A 27,620-nucleotide genomic window follows, 5' to 3' on the forward strand; every position below is an offset into this window, starting at 1 on the left:
GAACAAGGACATGCAGTCTGGGAGGAATACAGGGACACTGTCTGACCATCCAGGATTGAAGTTAGGAAAGCTGAAGTCCAAACAATTGAATCTGCTCAGGAGTGTCAAAGAAAACAAGATAGGCAACAAAAGGAAGACTAAGGACACTCTGGGCCCATTGCTGAATGAGACAGGGTGCCTGGTTACACAGGACACAGAAGAGGCTGAGGTAATGAATACCTCCTTTGCCTCAGTTTTTACTGGCAAGACTGGCCTTCAGGAATTCCAAGTTCCAGAAACTGGGGAAAGTGTGGAACAAGGAAAGTGTACCCTTGGTGGAAGAGGATCAGGTCAGGGAGTATTTAAGAGAACAGGGAACACACATGTCTGTAGTCTGATTGATTTTCATCCACGAGTGCTGAGGAGGCTGCCTCCTGTCATTGCAGTGTCACTCTTGATAATCTTTGATCAGCCATCATAACTGGGAGAAGTGACCAAAGACTGGACAAAGGCAAATGTCACTCCTGTCTGCAACAAGGGCAAGAAGTAGGACCCATGGAATGCCTGGCTGGTCAGCCTCATATGGGAAAGTGATGGAACAGCTAATCCTAAAAACAGTTTCCAGACACATGAAAGACAAGAAAATTGTGAGTGGTGAGCTTGGGTTCACCAAGGGGAAATCATGCTTGGCCAGCTTGATAAATTTCTATCAGGAAATGATTGGCCGGGTAGATGTGGGAAAAGCAGTGGATATTGTCTGCCTAGATTTCAGTAAAGCCTTTGATAGTGTTTTCTGTAACATCCTCATAAAGAAGCTTCTGACGTGTGGGTTGACTGGGTAGACAGTGAGGAGTGACTGGTACACAGAGGACTGTGCTGTCATACAGAGGGACACTGGCAGGCTGGAGAAATGGCCTGATATATCGACGTGAAACAATGAAGTTTGGAAGTTACCTTATCCAGGACAGGTGGAAGTTGTTCAATCTGTTTTACCAGCACAAGGATCAAGATACCAAAATGTACAACTTGAAAATAGGCCTTAGGGAGAAAGCATTTCATAGGGAATGGGGAACTATCAGGTCAAGCTTATGAGGGGAGGGTCTTAGTTATTTACTGTGCTGTGAAGAAGGTTAGAAATATTTTATCACAGATTTCATTTTAGTGAAACACAAACATTAAATGATTATATAAGTAGTTGATTCTGGATAGCTGTTTAAATGTTTTCATGTGGAAAATGTATACAAATGGGGCACAGTAGCTTGAAATTATTAGTTGATATTTCCATTTGGTTTTCCATACTGAATCCTACTAATGGCCGTCCAACATGTGTAGATGCCGCAAACTGTCTGCCTCATATATAAAGTAGGTAAAACTTAAGATAACTTTAAGTTCTACATTGCATTTACTCTGCTGTATATTAAATTACTGTATTTTTATAAATTTGTATCTGCATTTTAATTGGTAAATACTTAATATTCCTTTTTTTTTTCTGCTCTACTAGATGCTCGTGACTACTCCAGAGAAATGGGATGTAGTGACAAGAAAAAGTGTTGGTGATGTAGCCCTCTCTCAGCTGGTAAAACTCTTGATTCTTGATGAAGTTCATCTACTGCATGAAGACAGAGGACCAGTACTTGAAAGTATAGTAGCACGTACTTTACGACAGGTAAGAGAGAAAAAAATCTTCAAAATAATTTTGTTTTGGCCAAGAATAGATAGATATCACTGTAAAGGGTAGCATGCTTAGACAATTAAATAGAAATGCTTAGGCAGTTTACAATTTATTTTACAGCTGTCTGCTTTAAAGCTGTGTTTAAGAATGCAGAAAAATTTTTGTCTTCTACCTTCCCTTCTGTATTGTATCAACTATCAGTTTCCTAAGATGTATAGTTTATTACAGTGCTGTTTCTTTTCTTATAATTTATTTGCCTAATTTATAGTACTGTACAAGTAACGGGAAAATTAAACATTTTCAAGCAAATAATAATCAGGCTAATGTTTCAACACAACCAAAATTGAAATAGTTTTCTTGCCAGGAATGCTCATTTTCAATTAGCAGTTTTCCTAGGAGAATTTCTTTTTTGTTCTAATTAAGAGTAGTGTCTTAAATCTAGGTAAAACTTTCAGCACTTCCAGAAAAATACTACATCATTTTTAGTTTAGCATAAATGGTCCTTTTGTTTTTCCCCATGATTTAGTAGTATTTTCTAAATACCAAGATTTGAAATGGAAAAAAGGAGAAAAGGGATTTTTTTCTTGAATCTTGCACAAAAGAAGGATTCAGAGTTAGGCAATAAATAAGATTGGTCTCAATGGTGAGATGTGCTTGTACAAGTAAAGTAAAACATGGAATTTGGAGATGAATAAAAAGGAAAGATTTAGGATAAATAAATAATGGGAAGAGGGAGGATAGAGTGCAATTTTTTTTTTTTTGTCATGCAGAGCAAAACTCTATCCATACAAGTAATGTGTAACAAATTAAAATGAAACAGTTATTTTTATGGCTCTATTTGTAGCATATTAAATGTTTAAAGCCTTTTAGCTTTCAAGATGCGTTTTTCTCTTGGTAAGGCTACACTAACCTTGTTAAGGCTTTTTGAATCATTTGATTCCAACTCTGCTAAGAACAGAATGAAATGGATGTCTGCTCTAATCCAGTACAGAAAGTGTACAGTTCCTATATAAAGAACAATATAAGTAATAATTCTTTAGAAGAAGCTAAGTTTAGACTACCTCAAAGGCACTAAACTTTAGCTGTTTGATGTTGTATTTTCTTTCTTAAATGATTTTGATAACCTTGTTTTCCTTAGGTGTCTTTATAGTAAAGCATCTCAGCTTTTAGCAGTGACCATGATAATAATTTTCTTCATGTCAGATTGCAAACCTTATTCATTTCTTACTGTGAAATTTTATGAGACTCGTAAGATAGGCTTCAGCTATCGAAAGTACAAAATAGATGTTGAGAGCCATTTTATCTGTCCTATGTTACTCAGCTTGGCATTCTGTTTCTGCTTTGTTTGGACACAAATCTCCCATAGATCCTTCCCTTTTGTGTCTGTCAAGCCTGTGCAGGTAACTTAAGGAATATAAAATCTGAGGTAATTATATCTTGGGTACTGAATCCTATCCTTAGTGTATTTATTGTAATATAACAGTATCTTGCTTCAGCACTCATTTAAAAAATAGCTCTCTTAAAAAAGGGTGTTTTCATCTCCTAGGATTTCAAGGTTTGTTTTACCTACCAAGCTGTAATTTAATTCATCTGGAGCTGAAGCTACCCAGTTGTAACCCTTCCTTAAGTGTAATAGTTGGGAAATACAGCAATACACAAATCTTGAAACTGACCATTTCACCACCTTATTTATTCTAATTTGATAAGAAAGGCAGTAATGGAGACCCCTATGTATCTTTACAAGCAGGTAGCTTAGGAGAGGGAAAATTTACAGTATAAAAGTACACTAAAAAAACCCCACAGTTAAAAAGAGGGCAAAATTACTTGTAGAATTTTTTAGAATTGTGCTGCAGAAAACAATTGCTGACAAAAATATTTCAAATTGCAAGCCTCCCAGAGAGCCTGGGGACAAAGAAACAGGAGATGTTTTGTACAGTTGTTTTACTTTTTTAATAATGAAAACAAATAATAAAAGGATTACTTTTTAAAATTACACTGAAATGTTATACTTCAGCATTTGAGCTTGCAGGTATAGTTCTATGAAGTTTGCAGTGTACGTCCACAACTATGAAGTTACTGGAACTTTTACGCAGTCAATAAAAAAGGATAACATAATGTTTCTGATTTCAGGAGAGTTTCTCTGGAATTTAGTGAAAATACTGTTATAGATGTTCAAAGTGTAAAAAAAATGACATCTAATGTTTTAATATTACTTTGTGAGGAAAAAAATATGTTGTTGCATTTCTTTGGTTTTGTTTCCTGCTCATAATGCTGTTTTATATATTTTGATACAAATTCATAAATGTCCCTGGAATAGTATAAAAAGCCAGAATATTCAGCGCATCCCTGGAGAATGTCCTTCTGTATTCAGTGATTTGAATCGCCTCTCCAGCCTTTCTGAAAGTAGTATAGAACTTACTTTTCATTTATATCTATAGAAATATCATGTTTGCTTAGTATTCATGCACACAGGAAGTACGAATAATTGTTCAGTTCTTGAAAAATAAAAAAAAACCCCAAACCCAAGGGCAATATTAATCTGAAATATCCTTATGTCAATTACACCACTGCAGTAATTGCTGAAATCAATTACCTGATTTGTATACTGGTGTAAAACACCCAAAATATTGACTATGTTTTCCTAATTTGTAGTAGAGGGACAAATAATTCAAAGAAAAATCCATTGCAGAGTAAAAGTCACTAGATCAGACTGGAGGCTGTAGTAACTGAGATCTGTTCTGGTAAATATCATTGACATTTTCCCACTTTTTGTACTGTCCATTTTGGCTCCTGCAGGAGACCGTACATTCACGTAGTATAATTTTTCACCTGACCTGGAACCATCATTTCTTGTATCACTTCTAGAACAGAACTGTGATAAATTCCTTTGAATACTACTTCAGCCTTTTCCATAAGTCACTAATAGCAACTCTAATAATAGCGTGTACCTGTAGTTCATCTGGATCACACTTCTCTAGCTTGTATAGGAGACAATGTCATGATTCCTGTACAGGTCAGGATGTATAGAATAGTGCCTTTTACCTTTTGCAGGGTTTGTTATCCTGTCTTAGAGAAAAAGCATCTCTCTTGTTTTGTTGGAGGTATGTGGGGTGTCTTGTTTAGATGGTGTATAATAGAAAAAAAAGACAGTGGTTAGGGGTTTTTTTTCTTTTTAAGAATTAATATTCAACTTGCTACTTGGGCCAACAATAGTGCCCAAAAAGAATGTTTTGAGATCTGTATTGATACGAGGTAAAAATACAGCTATCCAAATGCATTCCTAAAGCAGGAATATCCTGATGCATTAGCAAGTGTGTCCTAATTTGTACCTCAAAATACTTGAATGATTGATGTACTTTCCCCCAGATGAACACTGAGTCACACCACTTACTGTAAGACTTTAACATGCTCATTTTAACTTATGGCATTTTTAGAATTAGGTTTTATTTAAACCTGGAAGGAGCATATATATTGGAATTGCTGACAGTTTTACTCATAGCGGAATGAAGAACATATTTGTGCATGTTTGCACTTTTCAAATTTTAGAGAATGTTTTTGCAAGTGATTTAAATTGACTTTGCTAAACATTTTGGTGGGAAAATTGCTCTGAGCTCTATTATATACTATAGGTATAACATCAAACAACTTACTTGAATCCAATTTATAGCTTTGATGTTTAAAGTTTTAGTCCAGAGCATAATGCAGATGTAAAACTGAAATGCTTAAACTTTTTAATCAAACTTTTCACACTACTGTAATATACTAAGGTTATTAGCTTGAAAGAAAAAAAAATTGACAGTTTTTACAGGCGACTGAAATATTTTGTTATAATTATTCAGAGATTTTGATGACTGCCTTGCTGCTTATGGGTATTTTTTCACAAAAAAGCATACTGAATACTATACTTAAGAGATACACGAGTTTTGATACCTGCTCTGAAGTATGTGAATGGTAAATTAAAAAAAAGAAAATCCATATTAAAACCTTTCTCAGATTTTGGGATACCACAGCTCTCATCTTAAACACACAAATATTGTTCTCAGCACTGTCTCATTCTTCAAATTTAAGTTTCGGTTGCTTTATGTTTTTGTATTAGATCAGCAAAGATACTATTACTATGGGTGGGATAACACAGCAGTATGAGGAATCCAGGATATTCCTGGAATACAGTAATGAGAAATGCCTCCTTCAGGCAATAGAGGACCCAACAAGGATAGGTGCTGTTCTGTACCTTTTACTTATTAAGAAAGGAGGGGCTTGTTGGGGAAGTGCAGATCAAAGGCAGCTTTGACTGCAGTGACCACGAGATGTTGGAGTTCTTCTTCCCCCAGAAGTTCTCATGTTTCCTTTCTGAGCTTTCTCTCCTCATGCCACCTTATTTAAGGAGCTTTTCCTTTCAGTTGTAATGTAGTTTTCTTTGCTCTTCCTTTGCATTTTCTGTATCTGTAGTGCCAATATCTCCTCTACATATTATTACTCCATCCCTTTGGTTCCCTCTTCTACCTCTTACTAGGGATCACAGGAAAACAAGTTCAGATATTTCTCACCCAAAGCCAAATGTCTAATTGTTATCAAATTACGAATTTTTATGTGCTTGGAATCCCATTCTTGATTTGATAATTGTTTAAAAAAAAAAGTCAAGACTGATAGCTAATGACATAAAACCAGCTGCTTAGATCTTGTGTCAAATGGTAACCCACTGTAGTTCCTATATGGGTCTTTTGGGACTAGAATGGCAGTGGCATTTCATTTCATTCTTCAGTTCTCACCTTGAGTGACTGCTGTTATATTTTGTCTCTTTGATATTCCTTATACAAACTAATCAAGTTACTCAACATCTTTTGTTAAAGGGTAAAGAGAACAAGGTTACTGAGGCCTTCTGCAATAATTTTTCTGTTTCAAACAATAGTGTTGTGTGGCTTTTTTTCATTAGACTTTCCTATATTCACTATTGTATTTGTAAAACATGTCAGCAAAACTGGATATAGATAGAACTTTTGTGTTAGTTTGGTTCTGGCAGATACAAAGGTAGAGCGTTTCCATTCAATTATGCAGTTCTATCCCTTTGAGAATACAAATATGCTTTATATATACCTTTATATATATACCTATACACCTTTAAGAATTGCATGTACTTAATTTGCTAACACATCTTCTTCAGAGCTTGCATTCAGGTACTTGTTTGTTAAATCCTCGAACAAACCTCTTTATAGTTGCTGCAGGATTAACTGTTTGCTATAAGAATGTTTCCTGAGAAGAGTGTCTCATTTTGCAGCTGTGGCCTGTTATAGAATGAGCTAAATGAAAAGAAATTTAGTTTGAATGGGGCTATCAACTTAGATATATCTGTATGGCTGACACACACATCAGTTATATTAATTCTGCCAATCACCTGCCGTTCTTATCATCAGTTGTTTTTTACTGCATATCATCAATAAAATTACTGAATAGAGTTGGGCTTAAAAAGCAATTAGAGGAATCCCTTTTTAATGTCCTTTTTTCAATTATACGTTCTTTTAAAATCTGTCAGTTCATCAGCTTGTGATAAATTTAATACATGTTTTCTTGCTACTCTGTAATGTTATTTTTAGGCAGTATGTTTTGCAGCCATATGTCTCATGAGTCTTACATGAGTCTAAGTCTATCTTGTCATCTTTTTCACAACCTTGTAGTTGTGTAAAAATTACTTTTTTAAAACAAAACCTGATCTTCATTGTTTGGAAAAATATTATGTATCAGACATTTGAATTAATCTTCAGAAGCTTTTCTCTTACTTTGCATGGAAGGGATGTCAGGAAGTCATTCTGCATCTCCTTTTTTATTATAGGTGACTGTTTTTCCAGTTTAGTGATATACCTGTGGAGTTTAAAATGTAATAGTGATTGTCATACATTTTGTGGTCTTTCATATTATAGTAAAGCAGTGAAACTAATTTGTGGAAGGGTTCAGAGGTATTTTTATTTCTTAGATTGGGAACAAAACAGTAAGCATAACATGAAAAGGCATTCTGTCAGTCAGGAAAAACTGACACTGTGCCAGGCATAGAAATCTTATAATAGATATATGCAAAATGTCATTTCTTAAGACAAAGTAATGCATACCTAAGATTTAGCTGAGGGAGAATAATATGGCTTCTAATAGTGCTTTCTGCATGGTTACATTTTTCCAGTACCTCTAGATTTTTAAATATATTCTAAATGGAGGACTGAGATCACAGTATTTTCAGGGTTCATTGGATGCAGAGTAAAACTAATAAAATTACTTAACTAAATGGTTGCCTAGTAACAAATGCGTTCTGTGCAGAATGAGTTGTAGATAACGTCCTATATAGAATCTTCAAAACTGTATTAGTAATTGCATTTTTACTATGTACTTTGGTTTTGCAATTTCACTGTTTTTTCATTTTTGTTCCAAAAGCTAGACCACTTCACCTATGTGGTGAAGTTGGCGACTTAACTCTTTCATTACTAGTAAATAATATAGCAATAAACAAATAAACACTGATGAAACATTCTAACAAACTTCCCGCTTAGTAATTTTGAAATACATTTAATTCTTTTGTTTGTTTGTTTAGTGCTCTGAGCCCTACTCAATTCTTTTTCCATTTCTGTTTCTCCTTTGATTTGGATAAATAGCACAGATCCTGTGAGACAGTGAGACATAGAGCCATTCTGTGGGTAGGATAGTATCCAACTAATAACTAGTGTGAATCCCAATATGCAGTACTTCATTCTTACTACCACGGTATAGGGGACTCAGGAACCTACATTAAGAATTCTTCTTCTTGCACATCTGCACTAAAAACTAAGAAATGCTTGTGTTTAATTTTCTGAGTATCTTGTCTTTAGTGTACATCTGAAGGGCATAAGGACTTACTGCAGAGGGTGTGTTGAAGTGATCCTGGGTCATCTGAATATCAGATTAATTTATAACCAGCAGACAATTCTTCAAAGATTAAAATGTGTAAACTTGTCTGCTTCACTTAATTCTGTGCTCAAGTTGAACAATCAGAGATATGCTTTCCAGCTTGATTGTAATTCATTCTGTGAATGTGATATTTTAATACATGGAAATGGGAAGGCTGCCAAGATCACAAAGTTCAGGAAGAACTTTAGAAGTCAGATAAAAGAGTATCTCTATGCACACTCTGTATGCTCTCAAGTGGCGTCTGTAATGTAACGAGATGATATGCAAATCTTAAAACCTATTAGGAAGAAAATGATCCTGCTGTGATCAATTTACAACCCAGAGAGGCACTTCCCATACCTGATCCTTTATGATTTGCAGCGTAAACGCAGATGATGCTTGTGTGGAAATCGATACTGGATAGCTATCTTCTGATTATTTTTTCTGCATACATGGAATTTCATGGTGTGGTAATTGTGTTCTGTGAATGTGTCTGGTGGACATGCTGTCAATTCTCTGCATGCCATCATGAATGTTTCTGAATTAGATATACTAATTATATATGTCAGTTAAATATAGCAATGGCGATTTTATTTCTTACTTCCAATGTAACATCAAATCAATAAAACATAGTAAGGCTTTTAAAGAACCTGATGTGCAAATGATGTGTCAGTTCAGGTTGTCAAGGAAAGCCTTGTAAGTTTCAAATGCTGCTAATTATTTTATTGGGATAATTAAACACATTTAAAGAACGAAATGTTAGAGGTTGTGTTTCAGTAGTGAAGAAAAGGCACTTAGCTGCCTACCACCAGCCACCAATATGCAATGTAAACAGAAAACTTTGTCATCCTAAATGTCTTATCAATAATTTCTACTGCCATTTCAGGAAAAGACTGTGGGCTCTTGGTGTCTTGTATATGAAAGCATAATTGCTAGTTGGGACTTCTAGGATCAAATAATAAGTGACTCAGTACTTGAAAAATACTAATTTTTGGATGGTCTGACTTTACAAAAGGCATATGCACACTTTCAAGGCTTACTGTTCTTTAGAAGCACCTCAGAGCAAAAGATGTTAGTGCTTGCTCTTCAAGGCAAAGTCAGAGAAGTAGCTGAAAAATGTATGCAGAGAACTCTGTTACAAAAATGTGTTAGATTTCTAAAAACCATTACGGAAAATCGAGTTTCTATAGATGAATAATAGATACATAGAATTATAATCTAAATATAAAATAAATTGAAACTGAATTATAATCACAGAGAAAATGCGAAAAATAAATCATATGGTATGGTTGCCTATTCAGGTAGTCTTGGGTTTTTTTAGTTTAGCACAGTTTTAGTCACTGCTGTTTTTATAATGCCATGTAAAATTAAAAGAATAAAAACCCCTCATTCTCTATAAGCATGTGATGATATGCATAAACTAAACACATGGGTATTTAGTTTACAGTTTGAATTTGATCTGAACATAAAATAATGGGAAGGATTTATTTTAGTGTAAGTGTACCTGTTTTTACATCTTGATTATTTTATATATGTATATAAATTATTTATATTTTTGGTAAACAAATATAAAAGTAGATGGTAAAAAAATAGACACTTTTTTTGTTTGGATGGCCTCAAAAGAACTTACAGAAATTGATGGAATTATTTAGTGTCTTAATAAGATGATTAGAGGGATGGAGTACTTTCCCTTTGGGGAAAGGCTTAGAGAAGTGAGAGTGTTCAGCCTGGAGAAATGAAGGCATCTGGGTCATCTTACTACCTTTCAGTACCTGATGGGCACTTAAAAGAAAGCTGAAGAGAGGCTTTTTACAGGGCATGTAGTGATATGACAAGGGGGAATGGCTTTAAACTGAGAGTAGGTTTAGTTTGGATATTAGGAAGACATTATTGACTGTGAGGCTGGTGAGGCCCTGGAATAGGTTGCCCAGAGTTGTGGATGCCATATCCCTTGAAGTGCTGGAGCCCTGAACAACCTGGTCTAGTGGAAGGGGTTTAAAAAATGTGCTATACATATATATTAGTAATCTTAATTACTTGCTTGCGTTAGGTCTCTGCTGCAGTTGTCATGTGGAGTGTTAATTCAAGGTTTTCAATAAGTTCCTTAGCTCCAGGGTCAACTGCCGGGTCAGTGACTTTAAGTGGCTTCTTTGTTTTACTAAGCTTTCAAAAATGGCAACTCTCAGTAAACTGTAACTATTCTCTAGCCACTGTTTTTATTTTAAACGAAATCTTTGAAAAAACACCTTACACTTAGGTGCTGTAAAAATACATATGTCCGTGGTTATTAAGCAGAGTTGTTGTTAATTGTTTGAATATTTGAAATGCTTTCTTGCCTTCAGCTGAAACCAAGCATACTTTCAAACTAGTGCTTTCAGGCTCTTAGGAGATTTGAAAAAAAATTGTTACTGAATTTAGCAAAATCGAGTAATGTTTTCCAGATGGGAGCTCAGGTACGCTTTAAGATTGCTGTACTTATTATCAAGCAATTGCAAACAAACTATGGGACACGTATATCAGCAAGTGGTAATTGTGCTCAGGGATTCAAGCTTGAAAATAAAGAAGTGTATAGTAAGTAAGATAAAACTTTTGCACCACAGATGCCCAGGTGCTGGCTGTGGGGGTGCAATGTGGCCTTGGTGAGGGATGTCTGTGGCTGCCCCATGCCAGACATGGCCACTTACAGCAGGCTCTGACCAGTCCAGCACAGGGCATGACTGAGCCCCACAGACAAGGTGGTGGCACCTCTGGTAAAGCACGTTTAAGAAAGAGTAAAAACACTGTGCAGTAGTTGTGAGGGAAAAAAGGTGAGAAACAGCCGTGCTGACACTAAGGTCTGTGCAGAAGGATGTGCTACTCCAGGGGACCAAGCCAAAACCAAAAAAACCCAAATAGAAAAAAGAGAAAACAACCCACTCTGTGCACCTCCCCCACCTCTGAAAAAACTCCCAAACCTCAAACACCTCAAAACGTGTGGTTGATGATGACTGTAGCCCTTAGGTCATCACATAATCCAGCCACAAAAAGATGTGTAAGAAGTAATAAAGCTTTTTGTGCTCTTGAGCACTGCTTTTGTTTCCTGTAGATTTCAGAAAGTGAAATCTCTAATTTGTCCCAGTTTGCATTTACATATCAGATTTTGTTGTACATGGGGCTTTCCTTTGGAAAACTGCTCTTGTGCAAGTGCAGAAGGGTAGGTCTGCAGGTTTTCTGTGTCATTTAGTTGTTTGCAGACACAGTTTTAGTGTCCAAATTTTTGCCACTGAAATATCCATTACCAGGCAACGTAGTGGTTTACTTTGTCTGCTTGTCTGTGGTGTTTGGTTCCTTTTGAGATTTAGTTTCATATTTTGGTGTGCCTCCTATTCTTCAGATCTGGATTATGGTGTGGTGTTGTCTTCCTTGAGAATCCTCTCCATTCACTTTTTAATCATCTATTTTGAAAACTTTTAATTTAACTGTTTTAATTGCATTCCTTTCACTTGAATTCAAAACACCTGAGTAAATCAAAATCTGTATTTGAAGTAAAACCTCGTATTTTTTGAATAGGATTTAGCCAGGTAGAATTTACCAGCCTTACTCATCTTGAGACACTGACCCATTTGAGACTGGTTGAGAACCTCATATATGGCTTCAGTTACAGTGTCTAAAAAGCCTTTGTAATAAAGTTACTGTGAACTCTGGTTTTAGTTATGCTAGTTGTGAGCCAGCCTACGCAACTCCTAATGTTCCAGAATGAAATGGGAAAATTCTTGTGTACTTTGTTCATTCAGGTCTTCTGTATGCTTTCATTCTTTTTGAAAATTACCTGAAAATACATATAATATGCAGGCTTTTGTGTGGAACAGAACATTTAGTTGTAAATCACCATTTCTGTCCCTTATTCAGTGAGAAGGCATGTAAACCAAACATTTGAGGAATTAAAGATTTAGAAAAAAGAAGAAATAAGAAGGAAATGCCACTTACAGAGAACTAGAACACGTTGTCAAAGAGTGTAGTGGAAGCAAAAACCCAGGATGGAGGAATGACACAAATTAGATTCTTTTTTCTTTCCAGAATAGTGGTCTGATTTTGACTGAGGAAGAAAAGACACCAAATCGTGTCACAGTTTTGCCTATAAATTGGGCTATCCCTTCTTAACAAAGCCAGTTTTCTGCTATTGTTCCTCCATGTCAGTTAATGACTAGCTAACCTTTTGGAGGGCAAAAGTACAATAAAATAGAAAGATGAATAAGCAAGGTTTGATGGAATTGCAGAATGCACTGGTTTCTTCAATACAGGATAATCACTAACTCACATCTATTGTTCACCTTTTATGGAAAGTACTAACTGTTTGTTTGACATTAATGTTTTACAAGGGATGTTTTAAAACTCTGTTCTCGATTCTTTGGCTTACAACACTTGGAAAATTTACAGTTTTTCTGCTTTTTTAATAGGTTGAATCTACACAAAGCATGATTAGGATTTTGGGCCTTTCAGCTACATTACCCAATTACCTTGATGTTGCTACATTTCTGCACGTCAATCCCTACATTGGATTATTCTATTTTGATGGCCGTTTCCGACCCGTACCTCTGGGACAAACCTTTATAGGAATCAAGACAACCAATAAGGTGAAGAATCATGAATGCCAAAGAAAGGGTTGCTGTTTGTGGTTGCTGTTTGTTTTGATCATGCTTCATATATGTATGTGTATGGGGTACCGGTTTATTATGCTACAGGTGTTTTTTGCAGCATATTTTCTTTTCTATAAAGATATACATAATTGAAAGGTGCTTTAAGAATCTTCTTTCCTCAGTTTACCACACCTGTAAGTAGGCGTTGTTGGAGTTGGATACAATCATATTTAGCTTTGCATTGCCTCTGCTTCACTACTAAATTTTGCTTGGTGAAGAAGAAATCATCACCCTCAACGGTAGAATCACTTTAGCAGCTGAGTATTCTGCCTCTCTCATTTCAGATTTCCATGTGGTGCATGCATCTTGTTTGGCTGTAAGGATGCCTGAGGAATGTTATAAGAAAAATACTAATTTTTTTAATCTGGAGAAATATATATATATATATATATATATATATATATATATATACATGACGCACATTACTATTAAAGTTACTGATGAAACCTTAGCATGCTAAGCCATTAATTATCATATGTACATGTACTGTATTCAAAGTATCCCTAAATAAGCTTCTTTACTGATTGTGCTATTGGTCGTTTTGGGAAGCATTAAGACGATGGTCATGTATAATATTCTTATCAAAAATCTCTAGTGCAGTGACACTTGACATGTAAATTATAGTTCTTTAAATACAGGACTTTATACAAACACTTCCCATAGATTTCCCTTGCATCTCGTTAACTTCTAATTAAAATTTATGCAGTTTAACTTTTGGAAAAATATTGTTCACCTGTGGTGTAAATTAATAGAAATCAAGACATTTTCAATCAAAAGTCAATTTTGTAGTTTTTTCAATCATAGCACATATTTTAGTTTTTGTAGAAATGGAGATTGCCTTTCTTACTAGGTTATTGAAGTAGTCATTTCATCTGCAGTGCGGGAGAGGAACTTATTTTACAACTGTAGGGAGATGTTTCAAATCTATATGGACAAGAATAGTTTACCATATGGTGCTTACCGTGATTTGCATATTTTAACCTTCATTAATTGCTTTTAATACCTTTACTCTTACTTGCTGTTACTTTTAATTAATCTTTCACTGCTACTTGATTTTAATATTTAGTTTATTTCCACTATATAGTAAGAAAAGAGAAAATACTGCCTTTATTCATAGTCACTTTAGAATGCATTTGGGATTTAAAAAATCAAAGATATATATAAATCTTGTAAAATATGAAATTATTAAAAAAACAGTAATTTTTAAAAGAAGCATAAGGAGATGAGGAAATATGAGGAAGTAATTGTTATTCTGAAATACCTGGCAGACTGTTTTGGTAATACCACAGCCAGGAGTTCTTTTGTTTTTCAGAAGATTGTCATTACAATTTCACACAGCAGAATGTATTTTACAATCAAGATAACACACTTTACAGCAAGCAAAAAATAAAAGTATTAAGCCTCTTTGAAAAAGGATTCCGTTCAGGATAATACTAATACTAAAGCTGCCTAATTATTGCCATTATCAACATCCTTGTGGTCTTTATGAGAGGAGGAAGGCAATGTAAGAAGGCACAGGATCAAAATCAGTTATTGCAGACCATCAGCAAGTGCAGTCAGTGCTGTGTCTATGTACACACTAATGAGTTGCAAGGAGATAGAAGGTTGTTAGTTACTTTAGGTAGATGCTTTGCCACAGTTTTCTAAAATCCTGCATCCAAAAAAAACTTGCCGAAAATTTGGAGCTGATTAGCAATTTACAGAGTCACGTGCAAACTGTAGGGAAGCTTTCAAAGGCAGGGACAGCATGATGTATTTATTATGCATAGTAGTTATCCAGGAAAGCTCTCAAAACTCTGTATGTTGAAATTCTTGGAGCATATGGCACCAAGACTAAGGTTTGGCTTCTTCAGTCAAGGTCTGTTAATGTCAGGTATTTTTCTTTAGTATCAGTCTTTTTTCTTTATGCGTGTTTGTTTTTCTCTTTAGGTATAAACGCAAAGAATATGTGAAATTAAGTTTGTAGTATGTATATATATATATATATATATATATATATATACATACATACTGTCCATGTGTCTTTATGCGCTGCTCTTGTATGTTTCTCCTTAATGATTTTCACTTGCTATTATTTGAAAAAACATATTTGGTAAAAAGCTAACTTCTCATTTTAAGAATGATTAGACTGGGTGCTTGTCTCTAGCACACATGCCCATATTTTCTCATCTTTTTATTACTATACTTGTACAGTTTCAAATACGAATGTTCTCTTTTTTCTCTAAAGCTGTTTTAAAGCTGTGTTTTTCAACTTTCATCTATTCTAGGTAAATCCAAGTATTAAGTTTCCATTTTGAAAGTTGTACATGCTTTGCTTTTGTAGAATGTCTCTTTGTGCCAAAACAATTTGGTTATAAGACATGAATGCACAAATGAAGAATGGAATGATTGCTATGATTTTGGACTTTATTTATTTCGATTTGTCACAACCTTAATACTGAGGTGCATTCAAGTAAATACATGCTATTTATATTGGAATACATTAAAGACACAGAAAAAAATAAGAGTGGGTTAAAGAATACTCTATATTTTGACTGGAATCTTTCTTAAACATTTTATTTATCTATAATTGGAAACTCTTTACATGCTACTCACAATGTTCTCTGTGCATAACCCAACTATGAAGAAGTATCTGTTCTCTATGGCAAAAACACTATCAGTAATTTCCTGGAGATAAAAAAATATATATTTATGCCATGTAAAAACTATTTTTATATAGCAAATAGAAAGCCTTAATTCTAGATAAGATATATTAAATGGTTTTCTCCTCAATATCTTGTAGAAGTAAGGTTCCTTAAAATGAAACAGATAAATTAAAGAACCGGGTTACTTCTCTTTGGTCATTAAAAAACACCAGCAAAGTCACATAACAAATTTTCTATTAACTGCCCTTACTCACATTTTATCTATGTGTTTTCATGTTTTATTTCTTAATTTAATAGCAAAATGCTGTTGTTAGGAATGGGAATTGATATATTGTAAATTTAATTGCATAATCAAATTTGTCTTTCATGGATCACTCTAAATTGCTTGATACGTAGTAGATAATCCATAAAGACAGATTATTTTAATATGGACTGTTTTTCAGGTGCAGCAGCTGAATCATATGGATGAAGTATGTTATGAAAGTGTGCTGAAGCAAATAATGGCTGGACACCAGGTATTTATTTTTTAGTTTAGTTTCCATTCAGAACATATATAAAGAATTTCATTTTGATCATCATAGTGATATATTAAGAATTTTTTTTTTATGATCTGTCACTTCAGAGGTAGCCTCTAACCCTACAAACACTTCATAGAAATAGTATGCAAGAAAATCTAAACTGACTAAATAGTGTTACCTTCTAACAGAGGCCAGAATTCCTGGTACTTTATATATCCATAAAGTTATTAATGTGTATTTATGTCACTTTTTTAAAAATTGCAAAGCAAAGTAGGTCAGTACTTTAGAGACCTTACAACAGGTACACTTAAAGATTAAAAAAATCAAAAATCAAGCACCTAATTATTATTCTTAGCCTTTCCTGTGTCTTTCAAATTCTAGTCTTTTGTGTTGGAAATGACGGATGACAATTATGAGTGTTCAAGACATGGTGTGTAAGGAACTCAGCATAAGTCATTTGAAATATCCTGGGGTTTGTGTTTTGTTTTCTTTTAAAGGAAATAATTATTCATTTTGCTTTACAATAGAGGTTTCTGCAGTGAATTTTCAAGTCTGACGTTCCCCTCCTCTAAGAATATGGGCCTAACTCCTTTGCCTGAATAGTTTCTCGTTCTGTTATGATTGTGGTCCTGAATCACTCCCACACAATGTCTCATTTTTGTTAGAGCTTTGCACATAAAGCAGGTGTGGCACGTCTTCAGAGCAGGAACAAATGCTAGTGCTCTATGATGCTTGAAGAGGCTTTTCAGTAAATAATCTATATATAAATGAGGGAAACTGTCCCATACAGTCACACTAAGAATTGCACATTTTTCCCTTTCCACAAAAAAATTCATTGTGATTTTTGAAAAATGAACAGTTGGTTTATGACTTGGGAAAGGAAAACATACTTCAGCAACAGCTTCTTAGTTCTCCTGCCCCCCACCACCTTGCTTTAGCTCCATTCTTCCACTTCTCTTGTTGATATCAGTTACTGTTGTTACATTCAGAAAACTTTCATGAAGATTACTTATGCAAATACTGTTATTTTCCTGAGTGAAGACTGTTAATGAAATTTTTTTTAGCAGTACCAAGGGAGCTTTAGTTTGTTTTCTCTTCATTGTCAATTATGCACATACATTACCAAATTCCTAACACTGAAGTATGTTTAGTTTCTTATCTTTCGTGTGTTGTTTTGATTTTGTGTATTTTCACTTGCTGAAGTGGAAGTGGCAGAGTCTTTAAATCAGTAGTGTCTAAGTAATGTATCTTGGATTCTCAGCAGGGAGTCTGTATGCTGTTGTGGCATATTTACTGCACCTTTCTTCCCCTCTCTTTTCATCACACTGAGGGAAGAACTGACTGCAAACATATATGATATTATTTGCAAAATTCAAGTACAGTAAGTTGTTCAGTTCTAGGAGATGTTTTTGTAGCTTTTCTTGAGAATAGTTTTAGTTCTTGTGCTAGCAGCTGAATACATGAGTATTTTGTTTTAAGGCATGAGCTACAGTTGTAAGGTCAAGAGAAGAACTGTAGTCTACTTGATGTTACAGTTTCAGCAGAGAACACTTGCTGATCTCTGTTTCTGAAAATTGTATTTCAAACCAACAGCCATATAAGTATATTTTGGACAAAGCAGAAGTATGGTTTCCCTTGCTATATAAATGTTGATTTGATTTCAGAATACTTTTGGTTAATTTGATTCAAATGATTGTAAATTTTCTTTGTTTGAAAATGTTCATTCTGCTATGTTGCAGAACTCTTGTTTAGAACATCTAATTAGCAACCAGTTACACTGGACTTTTCTTCAGAGTATTTAATTTATATTGTCTTGATATTTATTAAACAAAATATCATAGCCTGAAATGAATGATATACAAGTAGCATTATACAGGCTTTGACAATGCAGAATCAAACACATCAGCTCATTGTCTAATTATAGTATGTAGTACTGTACCACATGAAAAGTTAGAATTTTCCTTTTAATGAGTGTGCTATGACAAATGATCTGTCTAATCCTTAGAGTAACTGCAGATGTTTAAAAAGTGGGAAAAAAAACCCCTCATGTAGATATATCTACATTGAGGTGCCTGCTCCATAGTGGAAGATGAATATTATAAGCTAATATGATGAATGTTACACTAGAAAGGTTTTCTTCAGTGTCTTTGCACAATTTTGAGAATGCCCTTTGATTTTCTAAGTTTCCAAAAAACCCGTTACCTCATGTCCATGTTCACCATAGGCTGTTATCATCATGCTCTGTTACCTTTCTTAGCTTGTGTTATCCATAAAACTTGTATTTATTAACATTATGTATGTGCAAATTTCATAAGCTTTTTTACAAAGCTGTGGTTGCTTCTAAATATATTTCTTAAAAAGATGTATTCATCTCTTGCCCCCAAATACTTAAGAAAAAATTTCCATAGCTGTTGTGTATCTGTATGACTTTCGGGACATGGTTGAGATTTTATATCTATTCAGGCAGTGATGTGTGACAGACACAGATTTCATTAGCAGTACTCCAGAGAGCCAAAAACCTCTCTGTTCTGTTTTACATGAAGTGCAAGAAAGAAATACCAGAACCAGAGAAAAACACTTTCCCTCTTCTAAAGTTGCTTGAGTTAATGTAGATCTTCCTGTGGCCATCAAGCTTTCACAATGTTGTCTCTTTTAAGATTCTTGACCAGAGTCTTTGGAATGTCTTAATGAATTAAATTCAACATTGTTTGTCTACTGTTCTGTTAACTCATTCTCAGAGAATTCTACCATACTAGAACTAAATAGTTTACTCTTGTGGAATTCATGCTGATGTGTCACTGTCGTATTGTGGGTTGCAGTGTGAGGTTTGACTACAGTTATACATCCATGTGTTTTTATTAGATGTATGTATGTTTTCATTTTTTAAAGGCTAAGGCTGGTAGGAGTAGTTGCATTCTATAGGCATGTGTTTTGACAGATGGAGAGAAGCTTTTTATGTTGATTTTTCAACATTCATCCTCTGCAAGACTTCAAGCTCTTCCTGGCTGCTGGGAAATTATGAGTTGGTGATTCAGTCTTTAGTTTTGATCCATCTGCTCAGACTAATGAGATATCTCATTTGTAGGCTTCACTTTGAATTACCAAATGCAACTGAAACAATAACATTTGTCTTATAGCACAATTCTCCTTTTGTTTAACTTGAGGAAGTTTGATAGATGGCTTGCCCTACTGAGTTTTCTGGGGTTTTTGTTATAGAAACTTCCTGACATGACTAAAGAAGTAAGATCAAAAACTGTCCCAAAGGTCTTCAAGTACTTTTAAAATCAATGTGCTCATTTGGTAGGATTGCTAAAAATGTAGAAATCTGTTAGAAGTTTACTCTGGCAGATCCTACCTCCTAAGATGGCTTTAAGTGAGAACCTCTAGTGCTGTTAAGTCTGCTTTTCTGGGACTGTCCTTCCATGCTTGATATTGGTGAATATTTGTTTTTGTGTCATACTTTGATTTTGCTATGTTCTGATATAATCTAAAAAGATCTTCCTGGACTAATTTGCACTTTCTGAATTTTATTTCTACCTCTTAATAAACCAAAGATTCTTTAAATACAGAAAGAAAAAACTGTGCACCATTTGTCAGAAAATATGATTCTATGGTCAGTTGCAGGTGGAGTATTTTTCTGGCATTTCTCTTCCAGGATACTCTTCACTTGAAGACTAGATGAAGGCTAAGTGGCTGAAAATTATCATTCCTTCAGTGTTATTACAGCTGTCTTTTTTCAGACAATCACCACTAGTGGGTCACATCAATCAAAAGCATTATTTCAGCTACAGAGCTGAAAAAAAATTCACATTTTCCAGCCCTGTGAGAAGGGCATCTAATGGCAACAAGTTCTGGGGTTCAGGTAGCACCTTTCTGAGACAGCCAGTGGAGAGCCTTGGGAGATCAGCAAAGACAGTGACTGAAGACTGCATGTGTTGGCATCATTTTTATAATAAATTGAAACATTACATTGCTGGCCAGCTGTGTGAGCCAACACAGGCACGTGGCCAGAACAACCCCAAAACCAGGCTGAAATGCAAAGAGTTCTTTTTTTCATTACCTCACTCACTGGAGGATCCTGAAGCAGTGTCTTGGAAGCAGAGACACACGAGGGGCAGCGCAGGCACTGCCAGGCTCAGTCCATCCTGATGGGCAGTGGGGCTGCTGTTTGCACCCATCTACCAGGGGCCCATGTATTGTACCACTGTGCTGGGATCTCCCTGGGCTTTTTATGATCTCTGAGCTTTGATCTCTCGCAGGACAGGGATCTCAGGCTTGTCCATGAGAGTGCCTCCAAGTCTATGTGAACACCTACGTTAGCTCAACACACGAGATTCTATTTCTCAAAACAGACAAAGGATAAACAGCAGTGGGCATAGTATATGGGTTTTCCCATACTGTAATCTCCAGGCCTAGGCAATCCCAGCTGCAAGATCACTTGAGTAAATCTACCATCCTCCTCACCATTCTTCTGCTTTTACCCTTTTCCTCCCACCACCAGTTTAGGACAATGCATATCATACTATATTTATCTTAAAAATTTATGACAACAACATGACACCCTTGTCATGTTATGGTTTGAGAAATAACAGTATTTTTAGGAGTTTTGAGAAATAACATAGTATTTTTAAGGTTTTGGTTATTCCTCTGAAACATACCATGTGTAAATTTTGATTTCATGTTAAATTCCTTTATCTAATGTATTGAACTGCTGCTCTCTTTGTCAAGGTTCACTTGTTTAAGTTAGTATCCTAGGGAGTTAACTGGTTTTAACTTTGACATAAATTCGCATCCATTTTGTCTCCTGCTGTTACTGACCTTTTGCTGGTTTATCTCATTAGCTTGGTTACCAGGAGATGACCTCATGTTTTTTCCATTGTCCCCATCACCTCTTAAATATTTTTGCTGTTATGAGTTTGTCAGAACCTTAGCCTTTCCTATCTTTTCTTTTTTTTCTTTCTTGTTTTTTTGGTCTGAAATTCACTTGAGAAAAAAATCCCATAAATTTCTTGTATTATCAATTAGAAGAGTTGTTGCTGAAGTCCTTGAAAGCTTTTGAAGGAGATTCTTCCTCAAACTGCAGCCATAAAACTCTTCTTTTGCCACATTCCCCAGACTATTCACCTCTTTTATTTCTCCAACATTTTCTTGTTATTCTTTTCTTATAAGTGATTCTCTTTGATATTACTTAAACCTTGAAAAGAAGTCCTGTGTTTTCTTTGCCCTTGGTGTTGTTTCAGCAGGACTCCTGTATTTTCTCTCTGCACCTTACTTTCCTGCATGGCTTTTCTTCCTGACCTTCAGGACTCTGTTACTCTACTTGTCCTCAGTCACAGGTATCTAAGTTTCAGTCCTGGTTCCATTCAGTGCACTTTGGTCCTTTGCCATTTTGTCTGTTTATGACAGTTTTAACTTGGAGTGCCTTTGGCATTCTCTTATCGTCTGAAACCTCTCTTCCTTTTTAAGACAATAATTCCTGTTTTCGCACTGCTTTTGAGAGTTTTCTGTGTAAGTCTGACATGACTATCTGTTTTAACTTTTCTTTCACTAGCTCTGGTACTCAGGGAAACTCTAGGAGTTGGACTTGACCATCCATGGGTTTCCCTTCCAGCTCAGCTTATTCTGTGATTCCTTGAAAGTTCATTTTCTCACTGAGCTTGGTGTTTTCAGTTCACAGCAAAAACTGGCTGTTCCATGGAAGTTCTGACACCTTTCTGTGCTTCTCATTGCCTGCTGTTTGTGCAGGCATTGAGATTCAAGGTGTCAGTCCATAAATACTGAGGAGACGTCATGGCTTTGCAAGAAGTGGTTTCACTATGCAAGGAACAGCTTTTCTAGTGACCAAAGATACCAAGTCTGTTGCAAAGAACTTGGATTTTTGAAGTGCTATATGGCATTGAAAGCCTCACCACAACATCACAAAGTGAATGCAGTAGTAGTAATTGTACAAAATTAGCAACAACTCAAGATAATAACAGCAAACCAGTAGAGATACAATAAGCCTCTTCTGAATTAACATACTAGAAATCTCACTACTGGGATGAAAAACGTGGATGAAAAATAACAATGAACATCTTTATACAAACCATCTATTCTTGTTGATGCACTGAGTGGTGATTTTGAACTGCCCATTTTGTGCTTGTTTCAGTTCAGTTTTTTTAACCTTTTGAGGAAAGTGCTTTTTCAAGTACACTGTTAGTTTCTGAGCTTTTACTCTTCTCATTTTCAGCTAGTTTTTTAGGTTTGGCTGGATTGTGTTCTCTTCTGCTTTTGCAGTATTGTCTCAACTGCATCTGATATACCTGTCACAAGCTTTTACCTTTTATCTTTTAAAATTAAATGAATGTGCAGAATACAGCCATTTATAGTTGTAACATTTTTAATTAGTCTACGCATTGGGTGGTTACTGTGCAGTTTTCTGGAGATCAAGATTGCTTTATTAATTAGAATTTATGTTCTTAATTAAAATGTTGTCTTACACCACTGGTTCACATTTAGTTCATTAGAAATAATTCTGAAGTGTTTTTAAAAATTTTGGAATAATTTCTAAGTATCACCTTGCACAGATTTTTAATACTTTACTCTTTTAAATCAAGATTTTTGTTGTCTCAGATCAGAAACAAATTATATTCGAACTTACATAGTCCAAGCTGGTTCTGTGATGTATGTTGCACATAAGGCATTCACTTTGTCTGTAATTGTTCTCTATGAACAATAATTGACTTGAACTTTGCAGTACTAAGAAGTGTCATCTTGTTTTTCTGAGCTATCTTAAACTAAAAAAGAAATAGAGTAGTTAATTTAAATCTATTATATTAAATTGTCAGCAGTGAACTTGACAGGTATTAATTTCATCTGTAAAAATGATGGATTAAATTTCTTTATTATCAGTTTTCCAGCTGTTATTTGGCTGCAGAAGCCGTGTGAAGATAAAAGTTTAATAAGCTTAGTTACTGGAGCTGTTGACAGTGCTTTTATAGCCATGTCTTGAGATAAGATTTAATAAAACAGTATTTTCTTCAGAGGTCTCTCTGGAACTTAGTACCTTGAAAATTAAGCTTATCCTAATATCTTTTCCTGGGTGGAACAGTGTTTATAGCATGCTTTGGACAAATAACTCTGAGAAGTTACAGGATTTGTTAAAATGTATTCTTCATCTAGATTGGGTATTTTTTTCTAGATTTTCATTTTAGAGCTTGAAGAGTTTATTTCAGCCTGAGTTTTTGTGCCTCTGTAACTGTACAGGTTGTTTGTCTTCCATCACCTGGTGTAGCTTATTTGCATATATATATATGTGTATATATTGCTTCTATACTTATATGTGTGCACATGTATGAACAAAAATACACAAATATAGAAGGTAAAGTGGCATGGCAGGATAGCTGAATTATGACTGATGATTTTAAATGTTATTTCCCTGTCAGCTGATTAAGTGAAGAATTTAGGTTTTGGATAGTTTGCTTTTGCAGTTTTTGCACAATTAGGGCCCACTTGTATGTGTGGTTTCTTTAACAAAATCACAAACTAATTCAGTGATGGTGCACTATTTTTATGTTCTGCCTCATCATTTATTTATGCTCTTCCTTTACATAATAACTGCTTTTTCAACTTTAAGGATATAATAGTTAATATAATGTTATGCCTGTAGAAATGAAATTTTGTATCTTACTTTAATTGAAAATACTGTATTGATGTGCTGTGTAAAAGATAAGCTTCAAGAAGTGTTTTATACCAGATGTTTCGTGTTATTGTCAAATGATATGTATGTACTATTTTCCTCTGTATTTTCTGGTCAAATTTGTTTGACTTTCAGCATTTACCTTGTCAGCTGCCTTTATGAACAGCTGAGGAAATTGCTGGAAATGGATGCTATAACAAGTCATGTATATAAAACCCCGTAAGTCTTCAAATAGGGAGCCTTCTAAATGTTTGTGTGCGATGTTTCTATGCAGTATTCTAATTTTTGCATGTATGCTTGTATTTATGTAGTAGTTTGTCTGTATATGTATACTCAGGTGTTCACAATGAATTTATGTAGACTAGAAACACCAGTTTAATATCTTCTCATTAATTATGAGTACATGAGGTGTTCAGTTTATGTCTGCAGTCTTGCACAGCTACACAGATGTTGTAGGTATTGGTAATTATAGCTGTTTAAGGTAGCAAGTAGTACTATTTAGAATTATTCTTCTTCCAATATTATGAATTCTCATTGAATCATTAAAACAAATCAAAAATCAAATTTAATTCCAGATGAGCAACTTCTCATAGCATAAAATTTTATTTAAATGAAGTAATAGATGGTTACAACCTGAGCCAGTTGGCCTTTTGTGGATGACCTAAGCGTTAAGTTGCAGATTTACTGCTTGCAAATGTGGCAAAGGCAGACTTGACCAGTCTTGCAGCCATATGTGATGAGTTTTAGTAGCTCTATGTTAAAAGCTGTTTTTCAGATGTGACACTGCAAACCATTAGCAGTCTAGAAGATTGTGGAAAGTTAAGGCTGTGTATTTCTGTCAGCTCCACATTATTTTTGAAGAATTCAACGACAAGGTTAAATGATACTCTGAAAGACATGTTAAGCATTGTCAGTGGTTCAAAGCTTCTGAAAATTCTTGCCCTGTAGCTCTGAAAGAAGTGGCTCTGTGTGCTTAATTTATCATGATAGTATCAACTATATAAACAAACTACCTGATTTTTGTCAAAACACCTGTAAATTATTCAAAATGTAACAAGGCAGCTACTGTCCATCAAGACCTTATGCCTGTCACAGACTTACAACAGGTGTCACCTGAGAATCCAATGGTAATGTCATTGGTGGGTTCCAATTAGAAATACACAGAAACATAGGTTGCTGTAGAAAATAAGGTATTTTGAGGAATCCATGAGGATGGAAAATAAATTTTCACTAAGATGCATCAGGAAATTCCTTTTGACTTTATAGTTTTAATCACTTTCCAGAGTATGAAGTTTCTCATTTATGTAATGCTGTGGTGTTGAGAGTTCTCCTTGTGGCTACTGGAAAGATGAATCCAGAATATATTACATTTGGATAAATGCATGCCTTTTATTCATGAGGTATTTATGATGCTCATATTTAGGCCAGGATATTTTGAGAAGGACTAGGTATATAACATGTGGGCTTAGGAGGGAGATTCTCTTTGTTCTAGCACAATTTACTGCTGTTAATAATAAATGCATCATTTAAGTTCTTCATAACTTTATTACATTTCATATTAAAAACACTGCTTGTGCTTGAAAGCAGTTCTTTATTTTTCCAATGTTATAGAAAGCCTGTTGATTAGGACCAAAAATCTGGATAAAGGTCTGTCTTTAAATCAGTACTGATAAAAAATAAATTAGAAAACATGACTGTTCTTTTAACTGTTTAGTAGGTTTATGTTACTGAAACCAGAAGATAGATTGACATGGCAACTTTCTTAATTTTTTTTGCTTAAGTAAAAGTAACAGGAATAGATATAAAGATTTCTCCAGTATCTTTTATGTTCCTTTCCTTTTTTAAAGCCAAATAGAATCTGTTTATCACTACTGACTCCTGGGTCATTTTTGTGTATTATGAACGTTATACGTGTGAGTATAAATAGATTTGAAAATATAAGAAGAGACACGGTGAACATGACAACTCTTAATCTAGAGTGATATTTGTTGAAAATATAATTTATTATACCATAGAAACATATTTTATTATACAAAATCAAAATAGTGTCAAAACAGGACAAAGGGAAATGCTTGAAACAAATTATTGCATGATCTTGTTTTTCTAAAAAAAGATACAGTGAAAAGCTGCTTATAATTTTGAATAATAATTGTCATTCAAGTCCATTGGCATCTGCAAAAATGCAATTGTTAACTACCTAATGACATATATTTGCATAGTAATGGACTAGCTATTCTTGCTTAATTTTATATACAAGAATAGTTTGCTATTGCTATTTCTATTTCTATCCTGTCAATTAAAATTCAGAATAATTTCTACTACCTGTAGAAGTCAGTAAAGTATTGTTTGTTTGTCTTATTTTTAATTTGCCCTCTGCTTTAATTTTCACTCTATTCATTTTTCCTCTGCAATTTGTAATATATTTGGCTAATGCTACAAATGGAAGATAGCACAGATCCTATTATACTGTTCTGAAGCAGGTTTTCTTTAGTGGAAATTGTATATAACTGTTGTATAAAGGCAGAGTCATGAAGTTTCATGTGGCAAGTACTTTTTTCTTGAAGCATCCTCCCAAAAGTGCTGCTGCATAAATGCTGGCTGTTCTTCAATGTAAAGGTTTGATGTCATGAGAGTCTCCTATTTTAATGCTAGAGGCTCAGTGTCACTTAAGGTCCATAACTGTTTTATCCATAGCCTCGAATGGAAATGACACCAAACCCCTGTATCTTTCAGTTTTACGTAGGGGCAGAGGACACAATGTCATGTTTTAGAGGAGCGTAGCTCAGTGCCTCTCTGAAATGCCTGTGCACTGCTACATGCAGCATATGGAACAAAAGGGAGAAATTAGGGATCTGCATCCCTAATTGATGAGCTAAGATGGTATTGAGATCAGAGATGTGATGCCTCACATGACTGAGTGCTGCAAGGGGTGGAAACAGAATCTTGAGCAAGGCTGAGGTTAGGGCAGCAGGAAATTTTCTTGTGAGCAGGGATACCCAGAGCTCTGCCTAGGCATGGATGATGTGCCAGCTGAGAGTTTAGGAGGAGGATTAGCCGGTAGATAGACATAAGCAATGTCATTGTGGGATTTTGCTATAGACACTGATCAGGAATAAAGTAAATGAGGCCTTCGTCAAACAACTAGAAGCAGCTTAATGTTTGTAGTCTCTGGTCTACCAGGGAGACTTTACCACCCCAATATCTGCTGGAGAGACAACACAACAGAGCAAAACCAATCCAGTAAGTTTTTGGAGTACATTGATGACAATTTCCCAGCACAGATGATTGACAAGCTGATGAAGGTTGATGTTGTGCTGGACCTTGTACTTACAAAAAGCAAAGAACAGGTTGGGGATCTGCCTGCTGGGAGATATTTTGGCTGCAGTGACCGTGAGATGGTGGAGTTCAAGATTCTGATGGAGGGAACAAGGTGGAAAGCGGCACTGTCCTGGGCTGTAGGAGAACACTTTGGCCTTTTCAGAAATCTTGAAAGATCCTATGACAGGTGGTCTGGGAGAGCTAGGGGGTTTCAGGGTTCAGATCTTC

General features: G+C 35.1%; 1 protein-coding gene across 3 annotated transcripts in view; it reads left to right on the top strand.

The window, feature by feature from the left end:
- Positions 1–27,620, top strand: part of ASCC3 (activating signal cointegrator 1 complex subunit 3) — a 252,669-nt gene that overhangs the window by 94,070 nt on the left and 130,979 nt on the right. For all 3 annotated transcript variants that reach the window (XM_010403548.4, XM_039568654.1, XM_039568655.1), the window contains exons 11-13: positions 1,481–1,645; positions 12,994–13,170; positions 16,322–16,393. In XM_010403548.4, the coding sequence (XP_010401850.2) occupies positions 1,481–1,645; positions 12,994–13,170; positions 16,322–16,393 (414 nt within the window). The remainder of the gene's footprint in view (positions 1–1,480; positions 1,646–12,993; positions 13,171–16,321; positions 16,394–27,620) is intronic.

Source organism: Corvus cornix, chromosome 3 (genome assembly GCF_000738735.6).
Source record: "Corvus cornix cornix isolate S_Up_H32 chromosome 3, ASM73873v5, whole genome shotgun sequence".
In the NCBI taxonomy this organism is placed as follows: Eukaryota; Metazoa; Chordata; class Aves; order Passeriformes; family Corvidae; genus Corvus; species Corvus cornix.